Source organism: Gouania willdenowi, chromosome 16 (assembly GCF_900634775.1).
Source record: "Gouania willdenowi chromosome 16, fGouWil2.1, whole genome shotgun sequence".
Lineage (NCBI taxonomy): Eukaryota > Metazoa > Chordata > Actinopteri > Blenniiformes > Gobiesocidae > Gouania > Gouania willdenowi.
Genome location: NC_041059.1, coordinates 36724819 through 36747073, shown reverse-complemented (window position 1 = coordinate 36747073; position 22255 = coordinate 36724819). Strand labels below are relative to the sequence as shown.

The following is a 22255-nucleotide window of genomic DNA, read 5'->3' as shown; positions in this document are numbered from 1 at the left end:
TTTGAGGTGGCTCTAAAGTGACCAGGGTTAGGGTCAATTACAATTACATCTTCATTCATCCATGCTAAAATACAATGCAATTATGATTACGCTGACCAACATTTTTTATAATAATTAAAATTACTATTTTCGCCCTGAAATAAATTACAATTACGTTCTCAATTAATAAAGTTCAATTACAATTAATTAACAAATACTGAGCCTTTCATAAATAAGTCCAGAAAATGTAACTCTCCTCCTGTGTTAGCTTTCTGTTAGCATCTCTTATGATAACAGGTCAGTTTGACCCATGTCTTAAATCAGCTGTAAAATACACTAAAAAATGTTATCTATATTATGGGCGATCTTGGCTCAGGTGGTAGAGGGTCGTCTACTGATCGAGAGGTTGGGGGTTCGATCCCAGTACCTGACTATGTGTCGAAGTGTCCTTGGGCAAGACACTGAACCCTAAGTTGCTCCCAGTGGTCAACTAGCGCCTTGCATGGCAGTCCTGTCCCATTGGTATGTGAATGTGAGAGTGATTGGGTGAATGAGCTGATATGTAAAGCGCTTTGGGACTGCTTCAATGTGGTTATAAAGCACTATATAAATCAAGTCCATTTACCATTTTTATAATCTATGATCTAATTTGATTCTCATCTTCTGGTTACCTCGTTAGGCCTCCTTATCCATGAAAATATTGGTATTCATATTTTTGGTGTGGGCGTCTGAGCTATTTTTTGTCCTCAAGAGAACTGACAGGCAGTGGGAAAAGTTGATATAAAACAAATTTTAATAATTGTTAACGTTGTTTGTGTAAGCTATAGAACTATAACATGGTTCCCCAGGTTTACGTTTGATTAAAGAGTAGCTACACCCAAAATACATATGTTCAGTATTTCGGTATTAAGTAGTGCTGTTTATTGATCCTTGTCCAACTTTTAACATTTTAGTAAAAGTATTTTAATTTTGCGTATTTAGTTGTAAAATGTCAGCGTGACTGCCTCTAAGGGTTGAACGTCGGCTATTACAATTGAATAATGCTATTGGCTGAGACGAATTATTTGGATTACCCTGCGTCATCAACTTTCACTGTTGGCCCCTCCTATAAAAGCTGAGAGGAGGGACGAGGGTTTCCTCCAATCACAGCCCTCAGTGAGCATTGATTGACAGTTCTGATGAGGAACTCCACTGCTCCGTGCTTTCTTGCGGTGACATTTTTTGATTCTGTGCTTCCATGAGAGCAGATTCTAGTCTAATCAGAAGGTTCATCAAGCTATGTGTGTATGTTGAGACACAGTGTGTGCATCCCCGTCTGTCTCTGTGTGCGCGCGACCGTGCATGTACTTCTCGCTGCTGTGTGTGTCTTTATGTGTGTATGTGTGTGTGTGTGTGTGTGTGTGAGGCTCTGGTGTTCTGAAGCTCATGGTGGGAGTAGAGCAGGGACTGTTTGTGAGTGACATAGCCCATAACAAGGCATTTTTGAATTTCCCCCCTCGTGGCAGGTCAGCAGAAAACAGGGGTTTAGTTACTCTTTAAATTGTAATTGACAGTTTTTATAGAAATGTTATGCCAATTACAATAATAATGTGAAATATCTGAACTAATGTACAATTAAATTACGATTAAAACAGCAACAGGTTTTTTCAAATACAGTTACAATTATAATGACATCAAAATTGTACTTGATTGTCAATTACACAATTACAATTATAATTGACCCCAACCCTGCAAGTGACAAAGAAGTACAAAACTGTTGATGCCTAAGAAGGATTAGAACAGAATCGTGTCAAACAATGTTTTCTTTTGTTAGGATTGGTCTAATGATGCTGAAAGTGTCACCGGGTGTGCACTATCAATTAAGCACAGGTGACTTATACAGATGGTTTGGAAGCATGGGGGCACATTGGAGTGGGGTGAGCCACGGAGCAAAACTCTTTGCTGACCGCATTTGAACGCATTTGAGCACATTTAGATGCATTTGGACACAACCCGTTTGTACTTGGACACAACCTGAGCGCATCTGAGCGCAACTGGACAGAACTTAGATGCACCTTAGATGCAATGTGGACAGACCATTGGACGCACATTGGGTGCTTTCATCGGGCGTGGAGCGGAGTCGGAGCTACTGGAGCCCGCAGAGCAATGGGCTAAAGTGTGTGCGTGTCATCAGTCACGCCCCTGGTCTTAGCACACAGCAGCAAGTTTTGGTTTAGTTTAATTGTGTGAAGGAACAGCCGCAGCAGCAGATGAAGATTGAAATGGACAGGCGTTAAAAACACTTGGTCGTACCTGCTGCACACCTTAGCTACTCACACCCCAGACTGTATCATCTACTGTGAAAACAACAGGAGCAACAGTGAGATGTGATTAAAGCATCCCTTCATCAATGAGTCATGGCACAGGACACACGGTGGGAACTTATCCTCACAGACACTGCTTTGCATGCACACACACACACACATACATGGCTGAGCCAAAGCTGTATCCTCTTTATTATGATGTCCATTAGCATGAGTGACAGGAAGGTTAAGAGAGGTGAGCAGTTACACTGGTCTCCTGAAGTGTGACAAATGCTTCAGAGCTTCACGGCGAGATCCTAAAGTGCCTTTATAAACAAAAGGCCAGAGTCGGAAAGGGGGAGCTGACCTTTAGCTCTGCTGCATTTTCACTAGTGATGTTGTAATGATGGATTACAAAGCCCACTTCAGCAGACAGGATGGCAGCAGAGCCTTTAAAACACACTGATGTATCTCTAGCGACTGATGAGCCAGCACACACACACCAGTCCTGGTTCTGTAGCCTGCTGCCCTTTAACACTACCCACTGGAGGCCAGGTGAGGCCTGCCAAAGACTGAGGAGAGAAAGTGTAGGAGCCAGTGTACTGGTGTTGGTGTGTCAGTCAGACTGTCAGTCACACTGACATATCATTGTGTCTGCTGACAGAAAGCTGAGAGCTACAGCACTTCCATTAAGAAGGGACATCAGTCAGTGGCCGTTACAGCCCTCTCTGAAAGAGGATAACAGGATACTGGTCGTATCAGAGATGTCAGGCACAATCCCCTGGCAGACAAATACACCTGCAACTCATTCTACTTCTTCATAAAGATGTATCTCAAAACACAGACATGCTTGGGCTAGAGTGCCTAACATTTAATTGAGTTTAAAACCAGAAACCTGCCAGTACACTCTGTCAGTTACACATGGCTGGCTACTGTGGCGTGTTGTAAATGTCATACTAATGTACTACTCATACTAAGTCTGACATCAAAATGAGTATGTAGTGCTTTCACATTAGATTGTATGAAAAGATTGAGTACGTGAGAAATACCCGGATGTATACTATATGGGAAAAATGTTTTAAGTGCGCACGGTGGGCACACTAGTCATACTCAACTGCCCCATGATGCACTGCGAGCGGAATGTAAAATGGTCCTGGGACTGTCTTCAAGCAAAAAATTAAACATCCCCTTTAAAAAAAAAAACCCCATCTATTCTTGTCATCCATTAGTTTTTTTAACCCTTTTCTTAATAGGGCTCTTCCTTTAAAGTTAACTGGAAGTTTTGTCAGTAACACAAGCGAGGGTCTTCGAAAATCTCTGAAATGTCAGCATGAAATTTATTTCCGCAAGTTTTATGGATCAAATGAACATATGTCGATATTCTACTTGGTCACTTTCTCACTTAAAATGCTTTCCGAACTTCCAAAGGTTGAGAATCAGCTGACTGTAGATCAGTCCATCAGATGTAAATCTATTCATTTCCTAAAGGATGTCATCACTAAATGAAAGGATTGCATTTATCTTGTCTTCCTGCACTCGACAAAGGCGGTCATATTTTTTCTCAGCTTCCTCTCTCACCTTTATCTGCCCTTGCTGCTGCTCATTTTGCCTTGTGAATCTAATAGGAGCCTCTCTCTACATCTCTATCCAAAAACCAAAATAATGGAGCTTAGCCCGCCTGTCCGGATGGTACATTTGCGACTAGATACGTGCTTGACTCCTGGAATAAGTGGAAGGTCGTGTGTCTGTCCATTCTTTCCGTTGACATGAAAGACATCTACATGATTGGAATTATGATAGCAGACATACTGCTGATTGGAGCTGGCAGCTTTCTGACCTATTGCAAAGTCCTTTTTACGTTGGCAGCTATTTTGGGAAGGCTGCCAGTCATTTCTGATGGATGGAGCAGGGCTCTTAACACTCAGACTCATGTGACGAACAAACTCAAAAGTGAGCAGGCGGCTACTTTGGAACATTTATGCGGAATTGAATCCAACTTGGAGAAGGTAAATGCCCGGCTTGCAACTTAAGGCCACCTTATTGGATTACTGCTGGAGACCAGGACTCAAAGCTACCGAAATAGTGCTAGGCCGAACCAAAAACAAGTCGTTTATCATCATTGGCTCCCCACAGCCAGCCATTCAAAGTCTCATCTATTCACCAAGATGTTTGCGTAGAAATGATGCTCCGTCCCCTCTCGTCCTTCTACCCCCCCACCACCACCTGGAACTTTGTTTCCTGAACCAGATCTACCCAAGGTTGTCACACGTCATTTGACTGAATCAGAATAAAGCAAACTGATTATATTTCAACACCTTCATTGGCACTCCGTCCACCCTCCCTCCCGGCAGGCTGCATGAGGGGCGAGAGTGGCGCCCACAAGAAGTTCTGTTTTCAGGTGTTTTCTTTCTTGGTTAAATAATGAGTTTGTTTTGGTTGGATAGCTTTAGTTAAGGTGGTGACTTGTCTCATGGCTCATTGTGTGGTTAGCCATGTTCATCACCCCTCTTGTGTTTCTTTTGGCCAGCACCTGCAGCCTTTTTTATTCTAATTATTAATGTTTTAATTAATCAGTGCTTCTTTCAATGAACCTTGGAAATTTGGCTGAAACTTTAAACCTTTGTGTCATTTTGTTATTTGTCTCTTTTGCATGAGTCTGATTGTCCTTAAACAGACTGTAACCCACCCTACAAACTCATATTTTTGTCTACGTCACTGCAGCAGTTCAAGCTACTTAGAATCATTGGTCCTGTTTTTTTCTTAAAAAATACTGTATACCTACAAAAAGGCAAAGGATTGAATATCATGTCCAGGTTTAGGGAATGCACCTATCATTTTAATTAGTGAAAATAAATGAAAGAAGTTCCAAACCTCTCATTAAAATGATCTGTTTGTAACAAAACTGAAAACTTGTCTTTTAAGAAAGGATGGATCTATGTTGATGGCTTAAGTTTTACTATTTAAATATTGAATATGAGTCACTCTGATGGACCACCTTCCAATTATTATGCTGACTGTTATTTCATTTGAACAAAAAGCTCCTGCTTGTTTTTTAAGCTACAAATTAGCATATCAATATCCTTCCTGCAGCAACTCAAATTAAAAAAAAATGGCATGTGACTCAGAGGCTGAAATTGTACTTACGGACTTACTTGAACAGCAGTAAACTTCAATAAAAATGTATTTAATTAAAACCTGTGGCAACAGACTGGATCATCAAGAAACAAATGAATGAATAGTGAAATAGTTTTAAATAAAATACAAGCCTGTGAAGAAAGAAAATATGAGTTAACTTTAATTTTTTTTTTCCAAATTATGAATCCAACAGCATTGTCTTGTTTGTTTTTCTCTCGATAAAAATGTCAACACAGACTGGTTTGAGTACATCTCATCAAGAGTAACCAAGGTGCATGGTTTGCAATCTATCTATCTACAATACACATGATTGAACCCAGAGAGGGGATATATGCAGAGAATTTAGGACTCACTGAAACTTCGAAACCCACAAATGGGATGAACAAAAGCATATCTGGTAGCACAGTGCTCTAACATCTGTAGCCACTACCTGCCATTACACCGAGAGATCAATGAAATACAACAACAATGCTAGGGCGTGATGGAGCGAAGACTACAGGGGGGTATTTCATCAAAGCATTCTAAATAGAGGCAGGTTTACAGTTTAAACCTGGTTTACCTAGCCATCCTTGACCATGCTGGCTTTAACCGAACCATCAAACTTACCTCAGCTTGGAGTTCCCCAGCTGAGCCAATCATATTATTACTGATGGTTTAAACACATGGAGACTGTGATCATCTCATTAAAAAATATGGAACACATTAAACACGTAATAAGATCATGATTTTATCATCATTTGTATCGATTTAAAATCATATTGAATCATTTACCATGAGATTCTGTTTAATTTTATTCTAAAATACTGTATTCAAGTGGTATTTAAAAAATAGAAGTATAACAGATGTCTTTTTGACTCCTTTTTCCTTTTGTAGATCTTTGTGTTTTAAAGCATCAATTTATCACTTCTTTTAAAAATGATGACATGGCTTCATGAGAGTGTCTCTGCAGCTTAAACCTGGTAGGGAGCAGGTTTGACCCACAGACTGTGTTACTATGGTAACTAAGGTGTTTTCTTGTTGGTGAAACGGCCGTTCCAGTTAGAACCTAGCTTAACAGAGCCAGACTTTATGGTTAAATCTGGACTTAACCCTTAGCTGGGTTTGGTGAAATACCCCTCAGGTCAGCAGAGAATGTGATCCATCTCCACTGGGTGTCAAACAGCCTCAATGAAAGAGCTGCTGACCTGAGAAGGGTTGGACCTTCAGAAGATCTTCTAGAACAGGATGGGCAACACTATCAAAGCGGGGGCCACAAAAATGTGATTGTATCTGATCCATAGGCCACATCATCAACATTAATGTCAGCATTAGAATAATGATTGACCTGAGCATTAATATTGTCTGTGGTATAGTTGTTTTGTCAGTTTTTAGTCACTTTGTGTGTTCTTGTTGTAATTGTGTATATTTTTCTGTGCGTTTTTGGGGTCACTTTCTTTTTGTTTATAGTTTTTTTTGGAGGAGGGGTCACTCTGTATTTTGGGTGTTGTTTTTTGTGTTTTCCTGTCATTTTGTTGACAGTTTTTTTGTCTTTAAAGTTATTATGTGAGACATATCGTAGCGGAACTGCAATGCTTGGGTCTGAATTCCTCATTATTATAGCTCCACAGGCCCCTTTTCAACCCCTTTTCTGATGTGCTTCTGAGAGCAACTCGTTTTGGTGCGGTCTCTTTAAATGCAAATGAGACGCTTCATACCCCGCCCCCTCTCCAGGTTGCAGAGGTGACACTCGGTTCAACTCCACCCTGCTCGGCCATTTTTGTAGTTTGATAGAAGAGATACAGCTATGTCGCGGTGCATAAACTTTTTATTCAGAGGTTATTTACAAAATGTCAACAAAGGAAGACTTGTCCGTCCAGCCTTACATGTTCGAGCCAGAGTCGGACCCAGCGGAGCGAGATGAAAATGAAGATGATGAACCTGCAGAACCCTAACAAGTGAGCTAACACAAGCACCGAGCTAACTCTAGCGCCAAGCTAACGTCACAAAATGCATTTTAATACAGTCTTTTCGGAGACAAAAACGGCAAAATGAAATGACTAATGAAAACTTTAGACTTAAATTAAATCACGTAGGCCATATCATCAAGGATCTAAAATGAGCACACAGCGCTAACATATGAAGTCTGAAGACGGTGCAACTGCTAAGCAACTGCTAATGCTAACAAAACAATGACAGGGACGTCTTATCATCACACTTTTTAGCGTTATTTACAGCTTACCGAAGTGCTCTGTTCGTCGTCTCCAAAGATAGAAGGAATTGAACCCTCAATCAGACAAAGTCTTTCGGCAAATCCTTCTTTATACTGGCGAAGCGGTCATCCTTGAAGTGCTTCGCGCACACAAAAATGACCTTACCCACAGATGTGGGTACATTTCCGTGAAAAATAAAACTCAACCAGGCACTTTGAAAAGGTTCTGATGCTGGGAGACGTTGTAATGAAGCGTGTGGGTTACTACATCCAACAACCAAACATTTTGACTTATCTTCTCGTAACTTCGGCATCCTTGAGCTTGGACTACAAAATAAAAGCGAGAAATAAAAATGGCGGATTGCTCGAACCCTAACCCTATACTGTGACGTAATAGTTCAAAAAACGTAATAGAGAATAGAAAAATCAAAACAGATTGAAAAATATGAGCAAAACAGAATATAAAGATATCTACGGAGCACCTGAAGAGACTAATTTGATTTTTTTCTGTACTTCTAAACACTCTAAATATACAACAAAATGCATTTAAGTGCTAAAAAAGTGGATTTAGCATGATACGTCCCCTTTAAGTGTTTTTTGTGTCAGTCTTTGTTGTCATTTTGTCTTTTATTTTGTGTATTTTTGTGTACTTTGTGCATGTTACTTTTGATTTGTCTTTTGGGAGTTATTTTGTGTATCATGTTAGCATAGCAACTTTTCGGGATCACCAAATCTGGATAACCAGAGCTCATCCTTCGTTTGATGAAGGGCGCTTAAAAGCTTTGGAGACCCTGACCCACCTCCTGCATTCTGCCACAACCAGAACCAGAACCAGAACCAGCAAACAGGATGTGCAACAAGGGACGCAGTAGTTAGTCACTATTTCTGATTTGGATTTGTTTTGGATTTCAAAAACTAATGATGCCATTGCCCATACTTTATTATCCTGTTTTATTAATGTATGTAGCACTAAAAATAATATAAAAACAAAACAGTATTTTTGATTGTGATAAATATACTGAAAATTAATTAGTGACAGAATTAAATGTATCATTTATGGTCAATATTGACAGCTGTTTGGGGAATTATTTTATGAAGCCACACTCTTTCAACTGCTGTAGACCTATACTGTTATAGCCTACCTAATCACTGCAGTCTGATGAATGAACAAATCAAATAAAACCTTATGAACAAATTTGATATCTTGTAAGCTATACTGCATGATCCAAATATTGTATTATTTGATACACTTTTAAAGATTCATTACATTTTGGGCCTGAAATTAACACCGACTCTGCCCTTCTCAATGGATCAGTTTAATCCAGATATTTTGGATCAAAGTGATCTCAATCATACTAAATTATTCTGACAAACCCAAACTAAAGGTTTGATCCGGATCAAAACCAAGATTAGATTACGTGATCTAATCCTATTATGTAATCATTTTCACGATTTGATCCAATCCGTTATCCAGAATCTGAGCTGATTACTTTTGAACAACTGGGCCCAGTACCTTCCATGGTAGAGACCGTTAGAGGCCAAGATAAAGGTGACAGAGAGGTCAGTCCGTTAGCTGAGCTGCACAGGAGCAATATGGCAGGGGTGGGCAAATTTATCACAGCGGGGGCCACAAACATGTGATTATCAAGTAGTCATTTTGTGTATTTTTGGAGTCATTGTGTGTGTGTGTGTGTTATATGTTGTGTTCTTGGTGTAATTGTGTGTATTTTTCTGTCATTTCCTGTATTTTTGTTGCCAATTTGTGCGTTTTTTGGGGTCACTTTCTGTATTATTGCTGTTGTTTTCTGTATTTTCGTGTTATTTTGTGTAACTTTGTTTGTTAGTTTGTTAGTATTTGAAGCTATTCTGTAATATGTTATGGTTTTGTGTGTTTTTGGAGTCATTTTGTTTGTTTAAGTGGTGTGTGGTTGTGTCTGTCTTTGTTGTCATTTGATGTTTTATGAGGTTTTTTTTGTGCATTTTTGGAATACATTTTTTGTGTGTTTTTGTGTACTTTGTGTATTGTGTTGGGCTTCATATTCCTTCCAACTTTTTGAATAACAATTTTTGGGGATTTGTTTTGGGGACTGCAAAAAATTAAACCGAGGGCCGCATGTGGCACCCGGGCTGCTAGTTGCCTGTCTGCATTATGGTGAATAAAGGGGCACCAGGAAATGCAACAGATTCTGCTGCCATTCAAACAAGACAAAGAATCAGAGATTATAGGTAAGTCTGTCTGTATAGCATCTTTAAAAAGTGACACATTTCAGATTCGACATTTTGAAGTCTATGTTAGCACATGTAGCCATCAGGACCAGTGACTCATTGTCGAGTGTTTCAGATGTTTGTCAGTTGATCCTTTTTTCATTTATGTCTTTGGTTGTGCTAAAGGCCCATTCACGCTTGTAATTAATAATTAATTACAATTAATTACAATTATGAAATTGTACACCACAAATATTAAAACCTAGATGTTCCTGGATAAATAAGAATAACAAAGAAACCAAGAGATGTGAAACTAAGTGGATGATAGATCATGTTTTTTTGTGCAATCATGTTTTCACTGCAAACAATACCGGGCATACCACAGCAGTACGACTTTAATGATTTAGCATCTGAACCGAAAGCATCCACATGCTTTATCGGCCTGGGCTGATAAATCAATAAATAAATAAATGGTGGTACGCCTCAGTGCCGGTGCTCTGAAGTGTTGTGGATTTTAAACACTGTCTCTGATCATCACTGTGACAATTCTAATAATGTCAGCAGCACAATATTTTGATATAGAATAGAAATAATTAATTAAGCCAAAGATAAACATAATTTCAGTGTTTGTCAAACACCTACACACACAGGTTTCTGGGTTACTATAGCAAATCGGCTCACCCCAGAAATTATATATTATTTGTTAGTAGTTTGTTAGTTGACTTAACTGTATTGTTATTTAATTGTTGGCTCTGGCACTTATTAACACTACATGGTTAAATTGCAATAAATAGGTTTAGTTTTGGAGTCAAATGTGGTTTTTCCTTAGAAATAAAAGCCAAATGCTTGATCATTTTACAGCCAGGTCATTTTCGTTATGCATTATTTGTTTTAACTGCTTAAAAAACGCAAAAAAAAAAAAATAAAGACGATTAATTGATCAATAAAATGCTAGATTAATGGATTCCAAAAAGAATCAATAGCTGCAGCCTTGGTTGATTTATCAACATTGCTGTGCGTACAACTGCAGTCCACCCATCTATCCATTTTCTGACCTGATTGCTCCTATTTTTTTTCAGGGTTGCGGGGGTCTGCTGGTGCCTATCTCCAGCTCTCATTGGGCGTTAGGTGGGGGTACACCCTGGACAGGGCACCACTCCATCGCAGGGCAACTGATGTACACACGTTTGATAAATATTGATTGTTCTGTATTCAAGCACATTCTAAATTCCAGTCCTACACATAAATGTAGAACCTTTTTATGCATAGATTGATAAATGAGGCCCCAGGAGAAGAAACAGGGTGCTCTCCACTTTGTGAGGAAGGTTAGCATCAAAACTAGGATTTAGTGGCAGATCAGGGAAATGATCTGCCACTAAGATCCACTAAGACCTGTTTGTTTATACTTCCACGAAAGCTGTACACGACCAGGGTACGACGTATGTTTTAGGGTCAGAAATGGGGGTGGTGGATTGCAGGTGCTCCCATTGCTGTGGTTGAGTTGCTTTTATGAGTTAATTTCTCTATTGGTAGTTTTGCTTATGCTTGCGTACATTTTATGAGAAGTGGGGTCATTTGTTGCATTTCTAAACCCAACCATTACTGAGTGAATTATTATCTTTTTGTTTAAAAACAATCAACGAAAAAAAAAGGATAGTTGACCACAGGAGCGTCCCTGAACAGGAAGCAGTAACCATTTCAATGGTAAAAAAAAAGAGGTCAAAGATGAAGAGCTGGACCACACCGGGCCTTGATATGATCTACACATACATGATGTTAACTGGACTCTGTGAAGGTCTAGCAGCACAGACCAACCAACTGCTGAGGAATGGGAACCTAGAATGACTGACCCAAGGAAGGACAGTCATGATCATGAAGGACGCCCAGAAACGTCCCATCCAACTAGCAGCCAATGACCGTTCTCTCCTAGGACTCTATGATTTCCACGTTAACAGAATTGTGACCGAATCACAAAATCAACCAATGAAAACGGAATCCAATGTTGAACGTGGAAATTGACAGAATGTGGATGAAATGCCGTCACTGTGAGGCAAAAACTGTTTTTTTTTTGGTTTTTTTTTAATGGGGAAATGTTTCCGGGTATCGTTTATTGGGTGCAGTATCCGCCCCCCTCCCACCCTGGCTGCTTCAAACACCGTCTAAACTAGTGTTTCTCAAACCTTTTTGGCCCAAGTGCCCCCCTTTGTCCCACTGCAATGTTTTGCTTAGAAAACTATTTACTATTTAATAAAAACTATAGTGATAACACATATTTTAATGAATCTCATTTTGTAAATACATGGAAAGAAACAGTATTTTTTGCAGTGGTTCACAACCTTTTTTGGATCGTGACCCCATTTCGATATCAGGAATTTCTGGCAACCCAAAGACATTTATTTTCTAGAATTTGTTTTTTTTTTTTTTTTTTTTTCATCATGTTTGAGCTCAGATATATATATATATATATATATATATATATATATATTACTACATTTATATTTCACAAAGTGAAAATATAGAAATACAACTGTTTAAGATTATGTGTTGCTTTAATTAAAAAAAGAGTGGCTCCTGAATAGATTTCTTTTTATACTTTTTTATCATTTCTGGTCTTCTCACACCTTGGGCAGGACCAAGACTGACACTTTATTTGTTCATTTCTCTCTCTCTCTCTCTCCCACCCCCTGTAGTGTCATCACGTAACTCTAGGGGTACACGTACCCCCATTTGAGAAACACTGGTCTAAACTACCCAAAACACCATCTAAACTGCCAAAAAACGAGCCAACCAGTTCCCGCTTTACTTTAATGTGTAGAGTCTTAAACATTGTAGGTTAATAATGCTTCTGATACTGAAAAATATTCTGGCCCCTAGTGGTGAAATAAATGATGCATCCTTGTGTCCATTTGTTGAATCATTACGGTCTGGAATGATGTCATCAGGATCATTTAAATTACATTAATTTAAGTTCATCAAAACTTGCTCAGATTCAGTAAATCATTGATCCTTGAGGGTAAACTGGGTGACATTAATGCTGCTCTCATACATCATAAATAAATAAAAAGGAGCAGTCAGAATAATCCATGTGAGTACAACTTATAGCTACCTTTTAATTGTAGATTATACATACATTTTTGTTTAATTCTGGTCTACTTTTTTTTTATTAGTATTTATTTTGATTCCTCACAGGAGTTAAAAACTAATATTCTCTGAAAAAAAAATGAAATGGATTTTATAGGGCCCTGGAAGCTTCTATCAGGCATCATAGTGGCTATGATATGCAGATGTAAGGAGAAACATGAAGAACCTAATCACTGCTACTCTACATGTTGCACTAACCTCATCCAGCTCTGAAATGTAAACGGGCTTCTCCTCCAATCCAATGGGCATTGGCTCGTTGGGGGGGATCTCCACCTCCTCATACATCTTAGTGTCTTCTCTGTGGATTCCCTCTGGAAGCAGCATCTGAAAAAGCCCACAAAACAGTCTTCAAAATGCTCCAACATCTACAACTGTAGTGACTTTTATTGGAAAACAATTGATTCATTGATTAACATTATTACCACTTAATCAATAACAAAAAATACAAGTCCAACGAAATACACGACGATAAAAAAAGTTATTCCAAAAAAAAAAAAAACATCATACAAAACTATAGAAAACACAAAAGTACACAGAAAATCTCCATAGAACATTCAAAACTAGAGAAAAATACAGAAAAGGACCACAAAAACACACAAAATAACTCTTTAAATAGATGAAATCATTACAAAAAACATACAAAACTATATAAACAGCACAAGAAGACAACAGAAATCCATAGAATGACAACTAAAATCCACAAAATTACTCACAAAAACAAAAAACTATAGGAAAAGACAGAAAAAGACAAAAAAAAAAAAGAAAACAGAAAATTGCAAGAAATAGACAAAAATAATTCCAAAAAACATACACAAGAATACAGAAAACACAAAAAGACAACTGAATATACAAAATGGCCAGAAAAATCCACAAAATGACTCCTAAAAAATACAGAAAACTTTAGAAAAGGACAGAAAAAGACAACAAAAGGTTATGAATATGTGTTATTGGGACTTTGGTGATTTCCTATTGCAGTATTCTTCTATGCACGCTTACTGGAGACAAAGTGCGATTTCAGTTGTGACATATTTCATTGAAATATTTGGTGTTATTTAATAGCTATTGATGATTCTAGAGCGCTTATTTTAGAAATAATAAATGTTGCAGAAAAAGTTATCAAACAGAAAACACAACAAACTGGGAAACACAACAAACACAACACTAATAAAAAACAACTGGCCGATGATTTATGAGCACTTTTTAAAGTTTAACGTAAGAATCAAACTTAAAAGAATTTAAAAAATCATTGTGTAAGTCTTACCCTGGCTCCTCCGACAAATGCAGGGGTCTTGGTGGCTTCTGCATAGCAGTCATAGACATTTGGATAGCGAATACGCTCGTACACTCGTTCTCTAGCTAGTATGGGTTCCCGTCGAGCATTCAGCAGAGCCTGCTCTCTGCAAAAACACATTAAGGAGCACAATATTAATTTGTGAAAGAACACAGGGAGGCATTTACCAGGAATAAAAGATTCAAATGCCAGTTTCCTCTTAGTGGCAGAGCACAAATGAATGCGATAACTGTTGGAGACAAACATCATTCTTCATTTTCATTTCACCCTCTGTGGTAAAATGGAATAGTCCTGTTGATGGATGATTCCAATGAAAGGCAAAGATGTGCAGCATTAGGTTCCGTCTTAAAGTGACTTACCTCGTCACTAATCTCTTCTTTCACACTACAATAGATTTGGTCACGCAAAGTATTTAATTAAACAGATCGCTGATTTTTTTGCCCTCTGAAATTAAACTTCAAAGAAGAAAAGTTTCAACAATCTGGTAAGTAATTTATTTTCTTCAGACAGCGTCCGAGTCATAAAATGTTCAGAAGTTTGTCTGTTTGGTTGTGGATTTCTGCGGGTAAGCAGGAATCAGACGGACAAAGAACAAAGGCACAGAAGAAAGAAGAAAAGAAGGACTTAGGACATACCGCTGGGCTCTCATCTCTCTGGGGTCAAAGGTCAGGGGGAGCTCAAATGAGTCAGCATCATCTGTTCCTTTCCCTTTCTTTCGTTCTCTTTTCTCCTCCCGCCTATACAGCTTCATCATGTGCTTCTCCTGCTCAGACTGGATGGTAACCTGACATCCATACGTTGGTTTGGTCCCAACATCTGAAAGACAACGACAAACACGTGCAATGTAACAAACAAAGGGGACACAATCAAAACCTTTGCTTTACTGGATGGATTTCTTTTTCTTACATGTCCCTTAGATATCACAATACCTTAACTATACACCAAGGTCAACAATGAAGCAAAAGGCCCAAAATGAAAAACATGGGCTACATAATGAAACAGGAAATTCATTGAAAATGTTTGGAGATATAATAACAAAAAGAAAAAAAAAACTTATTGGTTGGAAAACTACAATTGTGATGAGAGATCCATTAGAAAAGGTCCCATGTTATGCTATTTTTCACCCATCTCCATTTGTTCATAGAACGCCAAAAACGTAGTATTTGAGGTTTATTTTCCCAAACTCACCTGTTTTACAGAGTTTTAGCCTCTGAAAAGTCACTTTCTGAGCAACTCTACACAAACAGGTTGATTTGCGGCCTGCTTACGCATATTCATGAGTGGGCGTGTCTATAGACGTGACACAAAAAATGTGTTTAATGGTATGTACACCTTAAACACATTACAATTACTTTTTAGAACTATTTTATACCTACGAGCATAAACTATGGAGAGTCGGCATTTTGAACAGGATATTACGCACTTTTGTTGATTCCTGTTAGCTGTGTTCTGTTGATCTAATGTTTCTGAACAATGGCAGAGTCTAAAGCCAATGGTTGTTATAACAAGAAAAAACACCTGCAGAAACATTTATTTTGCATTTCTAAGTCAAATAACGACACCAAGTTAGAGTTTGCCAATAGCCAGACGTTGGCTCCATAATATCGGTACAGGATACAAACTTAAAACGTTTCAGTTCGGACAAAATTCGGTGATATGCGAGGACCACTTCAAGCCAAACTGCTGTGAGAGGCACCTGTGAGCTAAGCTAACGGGTATGAAGCCAAAATTACGTCTGAAACCAGACACGGTTTTGAATTCATTTTTTCACAGAAAGTCTCAATGCAGCTTGTAAACGTACTCATTCAGAGCACTACTACGTAGAGCTAACAAGAGAACTTATCTTACCATGAACAGATATCCTTTCACGCAACTTTCATTGCAATTGCTAGCCATATTTTTGCACTTCCAACACAAAACTACACAGCCGTCTCTCATTTCTGCTGGTAACAACAGTTCTATCCTGACATACTCAGTAATCTCACAATAAAGCCCAGTGTGTACACAGAGGACATTTTGTGTGTAAATATATCTATAGATACATATAACTTGTGGTCACGTGCAAAACCTCAAGTTTTTTGACACAAGTTCAGGTTTTGAGCCTTGAGGGCAGGTGTCCTACTAGCCACAGACAGGAACTATTGACTAAACCCTTTTGATGTATTACGGTTAGCACTCCTTGTACAAACTTATTTTCTCTCATATATAGCGCAGATTTTAGGAAGGCTTTTTTTCCTTCTTTTCTTTAACTATTGTGGTATTACAATAAAAATAGTATGGTCCTGTTGGTGTTGTTATCATTAGAAGATAAATGATGTAGCATAGAGCAGAACCAATAAATCTTAAGACAGATAATGGGCTCCTGGTCACACTGTCATGACCCCGCAGTGTGAGCGCCACGCCAGTGACCTGTGGCGGCGGCCTATGATCTGCGCCTGGTGCAGACGTCTCCTGTTGATGGTGTTTCCTCATCAAGATCTTCTGCACCCAGCCATCTGCCATTTGTCCTTATTTAAACCCGTCTGTGCATGAGGTAGGATTTGTTTTATGTTTTTTATACAAAGCATGCTGAGCTACAAATTTTATTTGAATAAAAAAAACTTTCTGTAAATAAAGTTTGATTGATAAGTCTAATCAAATTTGAAAAGCAGTCAGAATCAGAGGTGTACTGATATATCCTACTCATGTAGAAGCACCATCACTTAATAGAAATTGTTCTCAAGTACAAGTAAGTCATGCATAAAATACTCAAGTAAAAGTAAAACGTAGCTCAATTAAATAGTATTCAAAGTAAAAGTTACTAGTTACGTTCACCCCCCACATTTATTTTTGATCATAAATCTTGCCACGGTTCCCACGCATAAAAAGGAAGAGACCACATTGCACATTGGTAACTTTTTTTTTGGAACTGTTTGTGAAAACGTAGAATTCTTTTTTGAACAAAATAACGCCAATGAATTCAATTCAAAATAAATAAAAAATTCCCAGGCTCTAAGTATAGCTACATTTATTAAGCTTAAAACTGAGAAAATAACCTGCATTTAATGCTGTTTTGGCACGGTACGTTACATTTAATCTGATTGGTCAGCTTTGATGTGATGCATTTGATTGTTGTCTGGTCATTTAATTTTTTGTAGTTTCACAATGTCTATAATTTTAAAACAAAATAATATAATTTACTTAGTGACGGTTGGGTGTAGAAATGTAACTAATTACTTTACTTTTAAAATGTACTAGTAAAATGACCAATTTAGAAATGTACTCAAAAAAGTGCAAGTACCCATAAAAGCAACTCAGTTACAGTAAGAGTACTTGTAATCTGTTACTTTTACCTCTGGTTAGAATAGACAAACCTAGGAATGCTGGGAGGAGCAGCATGGGTTAACATTCCCTGCTGCAGGCCCGTTTGAGACACAACAGCTCAATAAAAGGTAGAAAGGCTCTTGAAAACAGATGAGATCTGATGATTGCCTCGTTGCCGCGGCTGATTGACTGAATCATTTCTTCTTTATCTCATCACGCAGCTCTTCACGTTCCACGACCTCCCCTCCATTCTCACAGCTCCCCAGTCTTCCCGTCGGTCTCATCTCCCTCCCACTTCTAAAGCCCTTTAACTCTGTCACCCTCAATGTTCCAATTCCTGTCTAAAGTGCCCCCCCCCCCAACACCTCCCCCTCTCTCTGCATCCCCAACAGTGTCTGGCTCTAGCACTCCTACATTCTCATTTCAAAGATCATCAAGGAACAACAAAAGCAGAAAACAAAAACATCTCCTGAAAGGCTGGTTGTTTTCTTCTCTATTCGTTTTCACACCCTTGTAAATGTGGCCAGCTATGATCTTGTCAAAACACATTTGAAGAAAATTGATTTTGGCTTTGTTCTCTAAATAGAAGAGTGTGGACAAAAACAAAGGGTGAAAGCACCATCATGACTACTTCCTCATATATTAGGATATTTATGGTGCATCCAAGGTCTATTTAAGGGATGCTAATTCCTTATTTAGTCTATTTAAGGGATGCTAATCCTATTTAGGGAGCCAATATTTACCAATGCGCAACATTGTCTAAGCGACCTATTTCAGAATAACTGGATGTTATTTAATGAAAAATGTTTTCTAGAAAATGAACAAGAGAACCAGACAGAGGCTGCTGATGTTGTTTTAAAGCTGAGGGGAATAAAGTCATATCTGGCTCAGGCCTTTGAGAGGAGTTTTCCTCCTTAATCAAACTTTTGTACAGCATAACTAAACCCAAAAAAACTATTTTCTTGCTGAAAACCAAAGTCATTTGGTATAAAGTAGGGTTGCTGATTGATCCTCGTACAACTCTTGACATTTTAGTCCAAGCATTTAAAATTTTTGTCTTATTTTGTTGTGAAAATGTAAGAGTGACTGCCCTCTCGAGGTGGAAATGAATATTTTGATAAAATTTTGCTATTGGCTGAGAATGTGGTGGTGATGTTTTGGTGGCTTCTTTCATCATAAACCAGCACTGTTGGCCCCGCCCTTGTGATAACCACTGGTAGGACAGACTTGTATTTGTACTTCCTGGTCTCTCAGCTGAACTCAAGGAGGATCTACACTCCAGGGTTAGTTGTACACTATATGTCTGGAGTCGTGATGCATCGAATTTCCGACCACTGAAAGTTTTCAGCCAAAAATGGCCCAAAAGTGCATTTTCGGCCAAAACGCTTTTCTCCCCGAAAAAAGCAGACCGAAACAGGATGTTGTAGAGATGTGAGCAAACAGTGAGGTCACCATGAGAAAAAAAAAAACGGAGAATGAATGAGCAGGTGCAGAGGAGGACGAGGAAAAAGAAAGAGAGGGATAAATGTTTTGTTTTTGGCTTTTTGTGGCGCCAATTTGTTTTTAAACACAGACCATTTATGATATGAACCTTATTCAAGCTTTGCCCAGAACCCGACAAATCTAAAGTGAAATCTACAGGTTTGACAGACATTAGGTATTTATATCCATACCCTATCCTTGCTGAACACGCTGCCTCCGACCCCGTTCATCGGCTCTACATTATCCAGGGAGTGGCTTGGTTTTATTTGCGCCTCTGCGCCGTTTCTGGATTCACCAAAGCTGCACTTTCGCCATCAGCGCTCGCATCTCCTACCAGGACCCCAACTAGAGGCGCTCTATTCCAGCAGAAGAGCCTGTCCATCTGTCGCCACCTCGGTTATGTTTTTTTTTTTTTTAACACACCATTAGAAAACATTGAGCCTCCTATCTTTAGCTTTTAGAGAATTTGAACGCTTCTTATCATGGCCGCCAGTTGAACAATTCTGGGGATTAAAGAAAAGTGGATAGGAAAGGAGATAGGAGGCAATATTCAGACGCAGCACAAGAGTCTGAGGTGAAAAAAATGAAAGCCACTGTGTATCCATGACTGCTCTACACGGACTTTTAAAGAAATGTGCCTGGCTAAACGTATAATTAACTTAACAAAAAAAAAAAAAAAAAAAAAAACTTATAATAGTGGAGAAAGTGAAAACAGTTTTCTCTTTAATAGGAATTTGCCTTCATTCTGATCCAGGCGGATATCATCTCATACCTGAGAAACAATGGCATCCTACTCCTCCTCCTCCTTAACCCTTCACACAAAAGAAGAACCTTTTACTTTTCTTTCATTCTGAATGCTTACTGTATCACTATTGACCCAAATACCTGATGCCTAACTATCCACCTTAACGTGTGAGCACATTCAGATCCAAACACTCAACAGGAGGTACTGTGTTTGAGTAGGAACCGCTGTCTCCTGCTGTGTTTGGCTTCTCACTTAGCGGAGATCCTCAATCCAGATCCATCACTGACTACAACTCTTTAAACACCAGGGGCCTCATGTACAAAAGGTACGCATGCCTAAAAACGTGACGTTCAGAAACTGAAGTGAGCGTGAAAATGTGTCGTCTTTCACGTCAAGTCCTGAGGTGGTGTACGTACATTTCCATATAGTTTATGCTTTAGATTCTAAGGATTTATTAGGCACACTACCAAAATAATACAATACATTCACCCATGATCCTCTGAGCTGCTGTTGACCTGTATCATTTACACAGTTTTAGTGAGTTACATGTAAAACTCTGTCTTACATGTTGCTGTCAGTCTCTTCTTTCCTGCGTTACTGGTGGTAAAAGTGCAGCTTTTCTGAACAGGCTGACGGGAATCCTGGTGCTGATCTCATTTTAAATATGATTTGCATATGTAAATGTTGTAGTTTCGGCACTTCCTGTGCGCATGTGCAGTTCCGTCACTGCCGGAACTGTTCTACATAAGCGCAATGTGCCTGCGTTACCAAAGTAGCAGCAATACTGTGAGTAGATTAGCCTGCTAGCTTCATCATATTATAGCGACAGAGTGGGACCAAGACCACACACATTAAATTTGTGATATAAACCATCGAGCAGGGCTATTCAATTAAAAATTGAGTCGGGCCGGATTTTCAGACAAAGGATATGAGCTGGGCCGGACATTTTTAGCAGACAGTGAGCAAAGTAAACATAAATAGAAAAGATAACGAACACACTGGATGTTTATTAACGTATTGCCACATCCAAAAGGACATAAACACAACAGAAGAGCAGTGCTTAACTAAACCTGTGCTGAAATATGGTTTCTTTAAATTTTACATTTCAAACACAAACACAAAACACATTTTGATACAATACAATACAAGCACAAGTTAAGGTGCATGTGAACATAAAAACAAAGTGCAGATTAGAAATGACATCTTTGGATTTGGTCACATCTGAAAGTGCAAAAAAAAAGTAACTTAGCAACTTTTCAGAACTTGAGGTATTTTTCTTCTCTTGAAATAACAAAAAACAGAGTTTGTCCATATTTGGTCTCATCTGAGACAGTCACATTCTGAGTGCATATAATCAAAAAAATAAACAGTGGGCACGGTGACACAGTTACTATCCCATTGAAATGAAATAAAGCTGACATCAATGTGCATAAAAAAGTGCAACTAAGTGAAATAATAAGCTAAAAGAAAATAGTCACATAAATACATAAAACTACATTTTGTTCCTGCTATAGCACACTACTTTATTGCACTTAACATTAGGCATTACGTCTCAACTTATGTAGATGTGAGTGTAACACTTCCCTAGTGGATTTTTCTAGTGGGAGAAATGACACCTCTTGTTTTGAACAAGAACATGGATGTTTGGCTCATAAGATGTCAATGCAATCCGAAGGCAGTGGTTAAGAGTACTGTCAGTCAGAGAGCAACGAGAGCTGTTTTTTTATCATGTTCATGTGTGAAAAGCTTGATTCACATGTGTATGTTGATCACAGAAACGCTCCAGTGCTTTGCCTTTGGAGAGCCACCTTACGTCGTTGTGCAATAATAGTTCCTGGTGCTCCGCAGACATCTCCGACAACAGCTGGCGAAATAAGTGATGTTGGAGGCTCGATGTTGAGCGAATAAAGTTTATTATAGCCATCACATTGTCCATTGTCTTTTTAAAATGATCGCTCAGTTTTGCGCACAATACAGTCTGATGCACAATACAGTCTGATGCACAATACAATGCAGGCTTGTCATCTGAGGCTCAACAGTGGACCAACGTGCAGCCAAACCGCTAACTTTTCCAGCCATGGATGGAGCCCCATCCGTAACAAACATGCACACGCGCTTCATGTCCAGATCATTATCTTCAAAAAATGCTATTTTTTCAAACAGTATCTCACCTGTTGTTTGTCCATCTAATGGCAACAAGCCCAGCAGCTCCTCTTTGAAAACGTCCCAGTCAAAAAAATAGACATACATGCAAAGCTGGGCTGTGTCAGTTCTATCTGTAGACTCGTCTACTGCTACAGTCATATTATCAGCTTTTCTGAGCTCTTTTAGCAGCGCCTCAAAGACACCTGTGGCAAGAATGTCAACCCTGCGAATGTTGGAAGTGTCAGACAGGGGTACCTGTTTGATAGCAGATGTCACACTCTTCTTAACTTTATCGTCAGTTAAGACTTCGTCCACGACAGCCAACATGCGGTCCTTCACAGTTTCTGAGTCTGTGAACG

At 38.8% G+C, this 22255-nt stretch overlaps 1 protein-coding gene across 1 annotated transcript in view; it reads right to left on the bottom strand.

Moving 5' to 3' along the window:
* ascc3 (activating signal cointegrator 1 complex subunit 3) overlaps positions 1-22255 on the bottom strand; it is a 370966-nt gene that overhangs the window by 310684 nt on the left and 38027 nt on the right. Inside the window, exons 6-8 of the mRNA XM_028470288.1 lie at positions 14857-15037; positions 14192-14327; positions 13129-13254 (exon numbers count right to left, since the gene is read on the bottom strand). Of these exons, the coding sequence (XP_028326089.1) occupies positions 13129-13254; positions 14192-14327; positions 14857-15037 (443 nt within the window). The remainder of the gene's footprint in view (positions 1-13128; positions 13255-14191; positions 14328-14856; positions 15038-22255) is intronic.